Raw genomic sequence first — 9591 nt, 5'->3', positions numbered from 1 at the left:
TATTTTAATGGGGATTGCATTGAATTTATAGATTGCTTTGGGAAGTATGGACATTTTAATGATGTTGATTCTACCAATCCATGAACATGGTGTATTCTTCCATTTGTTTATGTCTTCCTCTATCTCTTTTTTTCAGCGTCCTGTAATTTTCTGAGTACAGGTCCTTTACCTTCTTGGTTAAGTTTATTCCAAGGTATCTTAATTTTTTTGTTGCAGTGGTAAATGGGATTTTTTAAGTTTCTCTTTCTGTGAGTTCATTATTGCTTTATAAAAAAAGCCATAGATTTCCGGGTGTTAATTTTGTATCCTGCTACATTGCAAAATTCATTTATTAAGTCTAGTAGTTTTTTGGTGGAGTCTTTAGGGTTTTCTATGTACAATATCATTTTATCTGCGAATAGTGACGATTTTACTTCTTTTCCAATTTGGATGCCTTTTATTTCTTCTTCTTGTCTGATCAGTTTGGCTAGCACTTCCAGTGCTATGTTGAACAGGAGTGGTGAAAGTGGGCATCCCTGTCTTATTCCTGTTCTCAGGAGAAATGGTTTTAGTTTTTGCCCATTGAGTATGATGTTGGCTGTAGGTTTTTCATATAAGGTTTTCATTATGTTGAGATATGATACCTCTATTCCCACTTTGCTGAGAGTTTTTATCAGGAAAGGATGTTGGATTTTGTAAAATGCCTTTTCTGAATCAATTGATATGATTATGTGATTTTTGTCTCTCAAATTGTTTATGTGATGTATCACATTTATTTATTTGCGGATATTGTACCAGCCTTGCATCCCTGGAATAAATCTCACTTGATTATGGTGTATGATCTTTCTAATGTAATGCTGGATCCGATTTGCTAGAATTTTTTTGACAATTTTAGCATTTATGTTCATCAGGGATATTGGCCTGTAATTCTCTTTCTTATCTGGTTTTGGAATTAGGATAATGCTAGCTTCATAGAAAGACCTTGGAAGTGTGCCTTCCTCTTGAATTTTTTGGAATAGTTTGAAATTGATAGGTTTAGTTCTTCTTTGACTGTTTGGTAAAATTCCTCTGTGAGGCTGTCTAGTCCAGAGCTTTTGTTTGCTGGAAGTTTTTTGACTACTGTTTCAATTTCATCAGTAATTATCAGCCTATTCATGTTTTTTTATTCTTCCTGATTGAGTTTTGGCAGCTTGTATTTCTGTAGGAATATGTCCATTTCATAAAGGTTGTTCAGTTTTTTGGAGTATAGTTGTTCATAGTATTTTTTTCACAATCCTTTGTATGTCTGTGGGGTCAGTTGTTACTTCACCTCTTTCATTTCTGATTTTGTTTATTTGTGTAGTCTCTCTTTCTTTCTTGGTGAGCCTGGCTGGGGGTTCATCAATCTTGTTTATCTTTTCAAAGAACCAACTCTTGGTTTTATTGATCTTTTGTATTTTTCTGTCTCTATGTCATTTATTTCCACTCTGATCTTTATTATTTCCTTTCTTCTGCTTACTCTGGGATTTTCTTGCTGCTCTCTTTATAATTCTTTAAGTTGCAGGGTTAGATAATTTGTTGCCATTTTTTCTTTATTTTTGAGGTAGCCCTGTAGAGATATGAATTTCCTTCTCAGGACTCCTTTCACTGTGTCCAATTTTGGATTGTTGTATTTTCATTGTCATTTGTTTCCAGGATGCTTTTTATTTCTTCTTAGATCTCTGTGGTAACCCAATCATTGTTTAATAGCATGCTATTTAGCCTCCAAGTGTTTGATTTTTTTCATTGTTTTTATTGTAGTTGATTTCTAATTTTATGCCATTGTGATCTGAGAAGATTCTTGATATGATTTCAGTGTTCTTGAATTTGAAGAGACTTTGCCTGTGTCCTAATATGTGGTCTATCTTTGAAAATGTCCTGTGTGCACTTTAGATGAATGTATATTCTGTAACTTTGGGGTGAAATGTTCTGTAGATGTCAATTAAGTCCATCTGATCTAGTGAGTCATTTAGGATTGCTGTTTCTTTGCTTATTTTTTTTGTTTGTTTAGAGGATTTATCCACTGCTGTGAATGGGGTATTAAAGTCCCCTACTATGATTGTATTGCTGTTGATCTCTTCATTGATATCTTCCAGACTTTTTTATGTGTTTGGGTGCTCTTGTATTGGGTGCATATATGTTTACCAGAGTTATATCCTCTTGTTGAATTGTTCCCTTTAGTCTTATGAAGTGGCCCTCCTTAACTCTTGTTACGGCCTTCACTTTGAGGTATATGTTGTCAGATATAACTATTGCTACCACTCATTTTTTTAAGTGAATTCTAAGAATATCATAATCAAATTCCTTGAACATGATAATAAAGGCACATTCTAAAGACAAGTGTAAGTTAATTTTAGTTGAGTGCTGCTTTAGATTATTTTCACCTTTGCTGTGCTCCTTTAATTCAGCTTGATAGTTGACTGATATTCCATGACATCAATACCTAAAGTTTTCTAAATAGAATAGTGAATTGCAGCTCAGAAGCTATTTCTGCACTTTCTTTGAAAATAGTTATATCTTATCTCCAATAGAAAACCTTAAAAAGGCCATGTTTTGCCCTAGCCGGTTTGGCTGAGTGGATAGAGCATTGGTCACTCAGGGTCCTGGGTTCGATTCCGGTCAAGGGCATGTACTTCAGTTGCAGGCTCCTCCTCGGCCCAGGCTCTGGTCAGGGCACATGCAGGAGGCAACCAATGGATGTATTTCTCTCTCATCGATATTTCTCTCTGTCTTTCCCTCTCTCTAAAAATCAATGGGAAAATATCCTTGGGTGAGGATTAAAAATTTTAAAAAAGGCCATGTCTGTGTTTTACACAGATATGTAAATCAAAGCATTTATTAACTACATAAAATAAAAATTGCATTATGTAAGTATGCACAGAGCAAGATTGTCCTTTATGTATATCTCTTGCAAGCAACATCATCTTGAATTCTCCATTATGAATGTGAGCATGCAAGTCTCTAATGTTCACTGTATAGATATTTTTTTTATTTTCATATATTATTGTCTGCCTTTACATAATTCCTAATGAAAATTGGGACTGGATAAATATTTGACCAGTGTCTAAACTTTAGCTTCTTAAAATACAAATACATTATCAATGTAAAGGCAGAGGGGTTTGGGTTTAAATGTTTGTTCACATTTTATAGTACTAATTACTAATCTATAGTAGTTATTCAAATATCACTTTGTGGTGACCAGTTTGCTTTTCACTCATTTATTTATTCACTCAACAAATATTTATAAACTCTTCTGCTAGATACTGGGGGGACACCAAGATAAGATACATTCCTATCCTTCAATGGTTAAGTATTTGGAAAAATTTTGCTTTGTTTAAATATAAATCTCAGATATGAGACAGTAAAACAGATTAGATAAAAATACGTTCCTTCTCCTAAGAGTCTAAATAAGTTACACAGGTTGTATTATTCAAAATTGTATTATGTAAAGCTATAACTAAGGACTAGACAGAAACGCAGGGATAGATGGATCATTCCAATGGCCACTAACTGTCTTTTTAAAATTTATTTCTCTCTGGACAGGGAAGTGTATATTGTCATTGGAACTTATTCTTCAGGTGATTTATAGTTGTCTTTCAGTGCAGTGAAGCTACTACCACTGAACTTTGCTTTCTTTTTAAAGTGAATATATTATAATTTGTAGAATAATGGATAAAGCAAATATAACTGTAGCACAACTTATATTGTTAATATATTTAAAAAGATGGACTCTAAATGTTTCTGCACCTACTTTTTTGAGATATCAAATATTAAAGGCTACATTAAAATACCTCATGATTTCATTAGTTAAGGTGAAAGGAGGTGGTTCTCCTATCCTATATATCTGGAATAAAATAAAAGTCACATAAAATTTCTTCTTCTGCTTCTGTAGATGTGTGGTAAATACTTTTAATGAGCCCAGTGTCCTGAATTTAGGTCTGCAAATCAGTAAAGAAGCAATTGATTTTCAAGGTTTTTGTTTTCAAATACTAGTTCTTTTTTTTTAAATCCTCACCTGAGGATATTTTTCCATTGATTTTTAGAGAGAGTGGAAGAGAGAGGGAAAGATAGAAATATCGATGTAAGAGAAACACAGAAATTGGTTGTCTCCTGCATGCGCCCCAACCAGGACCCAGGCTGGGGAGGAGCATGCAACTGAGGTATTTGCCCTGGCCTGGAATCGAACCCAGGACCCTTCGGTCCACAGGCCAATGCTCTATCCACTGAGCAAAACCAGTTAGGGCCAAATTCTAGTTATTTATACAAGTATTCAATAAGTACCCCTAAAAATATCAAAATTCCTACTGATTTAGACCTTATAACTTGTAAAAGAGCTTTTCTGTCCACTATTTTATAGAGATACTTAAGCCTTCTCTATCGAGAATGTGAGGTACCAAGTGTTTCGTGAATTTAATTTTCTTCAGATACCAGCATGTACCAACCCCATGCATAATTTACATTAATATCACTATGGCAGAATTATGAATGTCATATCCCAGCAATGCATCTAAAGCATGAAGCTATCCAGAAACTGAGCCATCCACTGCAAAATAAACCCAGCAATCCCTCATTGGGACTTTTTGTTAATGCATAGTAGAAAGAACCAGAAACAAGCGGAGAGAAGCACTCTCATTGATCTGGAATTGAAATCATTCCAGGCCTTAGAGACTCAGCCTAAAGTTATGTTAGCAGAATTCTTGTGGAACCATTTCAATTTTCAGATTTGTGTCAACTATCCACAATCCATGCACACATAAGTATGGCTGTCAACAAATCTATCCAACCAACTTAAAGGTGGCAATCGTTCTATTTTTATGTCTATAAACATAGCCTGAAACTGTGTTTATATCATACAAAATGAGGTCAATTTAGAAAAAAAGAGGGGGGAATAAAAACCACTGCTTGGGTTTTTAAGGCCAAAAAACTGTCATACTATTTGTGTTATTTAGGCATGCTTTTGATCCAGTACTAGTACTGTCTAAATATTGGTGTGCTTTTTTTGTTTTGTTTCTGGTTTATAATGTTCTAATGGTATAACTTGCTTTCTCCATTGCCTTCTTAAAAGTGATGTCTTCTTTCTATCACTTTAGGAAACTCATTCTATGTTTGTTTTGTTTCGTTTAGGAAATTGTTGCTGAACTTTCCCCATCCTGTGGATTGCAACAGTGCCAAAGCTTCCTATATCATGGAAACTGAAACTCTTGAAGTCACTGTAACTTTGAAAAGAGAGTTGGATTTTGTTAATTTCTACTAAAACTGCATGAGTAATGGAGAAACATGGCAAAATAGCCCTGATAAAAAAATAAATGGTTAATGTTTTCTCTTTTCTCTTTATTATTCTAACATACTTTAGCAAGGGCCTAAATACAATTACACTAATACTAGAAGCCCAGGGCACGAAATTTGTGCACTAGTAGGGTCCCTAGCTGCTGGCAGTGGCTGGCCAGGTACTCCCTCCCTTCCCTTGGCTGGCCCCACCCCCTGGTCAAACTCCCAGAAGAACTCTGGGTAGAGGGGACAATTTGCATACTACACTTTTATTATATAGGATTCTGATCATTTACAGTCATTTCTGCCACTCTGATAGAAAATATAGTTTTCTCATACTAATAAGCTATTCCACTTTTATAGTGATAGCTGGATAGAATTTATAGGTTAACCATTAGACTACTACATGATCAATAAATAATTGAGATAAGACCATGAAATGGATGGTCTACTTATTTCAGTAGTCTTAAGAACTTAAGCCAATTAATTATACTGTGATACAGTAAGTTACATAGCAATTGGCCTTATTATCACCAGAAAAGTGTATTTGTTGTCTTTTCATTGATCTGATCAAATGATTTAGTGTTCTCTGTTTAGGCTCTCAAAAGTGTTCTGGAATCCTATATAATAAAAGCCTAATATGCTAAGTGTCCGGTCATCTGGTTGGCCATTCAACCAATCAAAGCATAATATGCTAATGATATGCTAAGGCTACTCAACTGCTCGCTGTGACTTGCACTGACCACCAGGGGGCAGACGCTCTGACCAGTAGGTTAGCTTGCTGCTGGGGTCCGACCAATAGGGACTGAGTGAGATGGGCCGGACATGCCCACGGTCCCTCCCCAGCTGGCCAACCTCCTGCATCCTTCCCTGGCCCCAATCTCGCACTGGTGGGGTCCTTCCACCTGGCTTTCACCCTCTCCCAATCTGGGCTGAAGGACCCCCACCCTGAGTGCATGAATTTCGTGCACCAGGCCTCTAGTATACAAATAACAAAGGATCATAAATAGTTAATGTACCATGCTAACCACATGTTTTACTTGAATCAGAAATACTCTTGAGCACATGGTATTATTTGGCTTCATCAGTCCTGCTCTCCATGTTTGGATCTAATTAGACAAAAATATTTTTCATTTTATGCATTAATAATTATTAGCAATACCTTTCAGGATACTGTGTTTATCTTTAGTAATTGAAATCCTTGAAATTTAAAAGGAATATAAAGAAAAGTGTGATGCATTTACCAATCTTATTCTCTCATTTCTATCTTCATTCTTAATTGGACATACCTATTTTTATGAATTATGCCAATGCCCCCTACCTCTTCTCTATTGCATTGCATAAGTTTATTTCAGAATTATTTATGAATAAATTATATTTTAAAGCTTGTGTGACTTGGCCTCACACATTATCATAGAACTGTGGTGTAACCTGGGAGTACATTTTGAAAAAAGATGAATAAATGAAAGATATTTATTCCTTTTATGTGAACTATTAAGGAAGTAAATACTCAAGCAGATATTTTCTGCACTTACTTATATAGATAACTACCAAGCATCTAGTTTGTAAGTAGATCAAATCAAAGGAGAAGGCTGAGATTTTAGAAAAAGTGGTTGTGTTAAAAATCTAAGCTCTTGAAGAGAATTTGACACAGAAATTACCACCATGAGTTTCTTCTGTAAAGGTTGAGTTGAGGATGGCTTGGTTGGTTAGAGCATCGTCCATATACCAAAAGATTTGTGGGTTCAATTCCAGGTCAGGGAATATCCCTAGGTTGTGGATTTGATCCCCTCAGTCAGGTGCATATCAATGTTTCTCTCTCTCTTTCTCTCCCTTGTTCTCTCTCTAAAATCAGTTTAAAGAAACATTTTTTAAAAAAGAGTTGAGGGTGGGATTAACTGAAAGGATGCTAATATCTGAATTTAAATCCATGATGTTGCAGGATTAAAAGAGCCTCCTATTTTGCTTTCTTCGAATCTTTTTTAAAGGATGTATTTTAAGAATTTAAGATTACACCCTAAAGTATAAACTCTTGAACAAACCTAAGCAGTAACCAATATTTTTCTTCTCTAGAGAAGCAATAGTAAGTGGGAAAATGTATATTTTTCCTGTGTACTGGCCTTAATTACAGAAACCATTATTACTCAAGCTGAGTGAATGTGTATAAATTGTCCCTGGAAGTGAAGATAGAACATATCCAGGCCAACTTGAATTGGGCTTTGGTTATATCGTACTGTATCAATTATATAGTGAAACAGAGATTTAAGACAATGGAATATGATGCACTAATTTATACCCATCTACAAATCATCCTAGTTCACTGTCTTTGCATTCTTGGCCTCAGAAGTAACAACTGTGTTGTCATTGTTGTTTTGTCTTTAAGCTAATTCATGGGATTTTTTTCCTTTAAAGAGGAATAGTCCGCTAAAGTAAATGTAAGAAAAGAGAAGGCAAAAGGAAATTTATCTTGTCAGCATTTTTCAATGAATGTTAGCTCTTACCAGAATTGGAAGTTAAAACCACAATTGTGGCATATCATTAGCCTTCTCGTTCACAAACTTCTTTACCTCACTTTTTGGGTCCATAATTTCCAGTAAAACTTGTGAAGATTCAATAATTTATTCATTCACTCATTTATGCATTCTTTCAACAAATACCCACTCAGCACTATGTTAGGAACTGGCAATATAGCAATAGCAAACTAGATATGGTCTATCCTCACAGAGCAAACAGTTAAGCAAGTCCCTAGCTGGTTTGGCTCAGTGGATAAAGCGTCGACCTGCAGACTGAAGGGTCCCGGGTTTGATTCTGGTCAAGGGCATGTGCTTCGGTTGCAGGCTCGATCCCCTGTCCTGGTTAGGATGAGTACGGGAGGCAACCAATCAATGTGTCTCTTTCATGTTGATGTTTCTCTCTGTCTCCCCTTCATTCCACTCTCTCTAAAAATCAATTAAAAAATATCCTCAGGTGAAGATGAGGAACAACAACAAAAACCAGTTAAACAAGGGAGACAAACAATAACCAAGTAAACACATAACCATATATTTTCAAGTTTATTGTTACTGCTGTGAAGGAAAAAAATAGGTACATTAAGAATATCTATCAGAGAAACCAAACCTAGTCTGGAGAGGGAGAGCAGAAAAAAAACTTTCCTAAGGATTTAACACTTTGGCTGAAACATGAAGAATACCTAGGACTTAGCCAGGCAAAGAGAGTGTTGGGGGAAGGAGAACAGTAGGACTTCTAGGTTCCAGGGGTAGCAAAAAAAGAACCAGATTGGCAAAAACTTGGACAGTTCAAGGAAATGAAAGCCAGGGTGATTGGATTAGAGTGAACCTGGGGAGTGTGAGTGGAGGTAAGTCTGGAAATGTAGTCTGGAGCAATGTCATGTAGAACATTGCAGGCTAACGTTTAGAAATTTGGATTTTATCCTTAGTGCTTTAGGGAAAAGAGTGTCTTGGGAGTCAAGAATGGGAATGGGGAGACCAGTTAGGAGACTATTGCAACAGCCCAGGCAAAGTATTATTCTACATGTTATCTACACTAATAAAAGAGAAAGATGCTAATTGACCATACCTTCGCTACGCCCAAGCCATGCCCACCAGCCAATCAGAGCGACTATATGCAAATTAACCCAACCAAGATGGTGCCCGGCAGCCACGGAGCTGGAGCAAGCAGGAGGCATGGTTGCCCCGGCGATGGAGGAAGCCAAGCTTCCCGTCTGCTCTGACCGGCTGTGGCCTCCGCAAAAGGCAACAAAGTTTCAATTATAGAAGCTAAATAAATCCCAGATACCTGCTTCCAGCCAGCCAACACTGGGAGCTTGGGTGGCTGGGGGTTGTGGCCAGCCTGCAAACAGCCATCAGCCCCTCACCCAGGATGGCCACACCCTCATGGGGTGAGGGTCCTTCTGGAGGGCTCTCACCTGGGCTGGCCAGGCACCCCAGTGGGGACCCCCACCCTGAAGGGGCTGTGGCCAGCCTGTAAACAGCCATCAGCCCCTCACCTGGGCTGGCCAGGCACCCCAGTGGGGACCCCCACCCTGAAGGGGCTGTGGCCAGCCTGTAAACAGCCATCAGCCCCTCACCTGGGCTGGCCAGGCACCCCAGTGGGGACCCCCACCCTGAAGGGGCTGTGGCCAGCCTGTAAACAGCCATCAGCCCCTCACCTGGGCTGGCCAGGCACCCCAGTGGGGACCCCCACCCTGAAGGGGCTGTGGCCAGCCTGTAAACAGCCATCAGCCCCTCACCCAGGCTGGCCAGGCACCCCAGGGGGGATCCCCACCCTGAAGGGGCTCTGGCCAACCTGCAAACGACCCTCAGCCCC

At 38.0% G+C, this 9591-nt stretch overlaps 1 protein-coding gene across 3 annotated transcripts in view; it reads left to right on the top strand.

Moving 5' to 3' along the window:
- The window catches only part of PIH1D3 (PIH1 domain containing 3), a 72802-nt gene extending 67454 nt beyond the window's left edge, over nt 1-5348 (top strand). For all 3 annotated transcript variants that reach the window (XM_014538841.1, XM_005865234.2, XM_005865235.2), the window contains exon 7: nt 5122-5348. In XM_014538841.1, the coding sequence (XP_014394327.1) occupies nt 5122-5251 (130 nt within the window). In that variant the 3' untranslated portion in view covers nt 5252-5348. The remainder of the gene's footprint in view (nt 1-5121) is intronic.
- Nucleotides 5349-9591: the final 4243 nt, after the last annotated feature.

The sequence above is a fragment of the Myotis brandtii genome, unplaced genomic scaffold, assembly GCF_000412655.1.
Source record: "Myotis brandtii unplaced genomic scaffold, ASM41265v1 scaffold199, whole genome shotgun sequence".
NCBI classification, from domain to species: Eukaryota; Metazoa; Chordata; class Mammalia; order Chiroptera; family Vespertilionidae; genus Myotis; species Myotis brandtii.
Note: the sequence above shows the minus strand (reverse complement) of the source record. Positions and strands in the feature narration are given on the sequence as shown.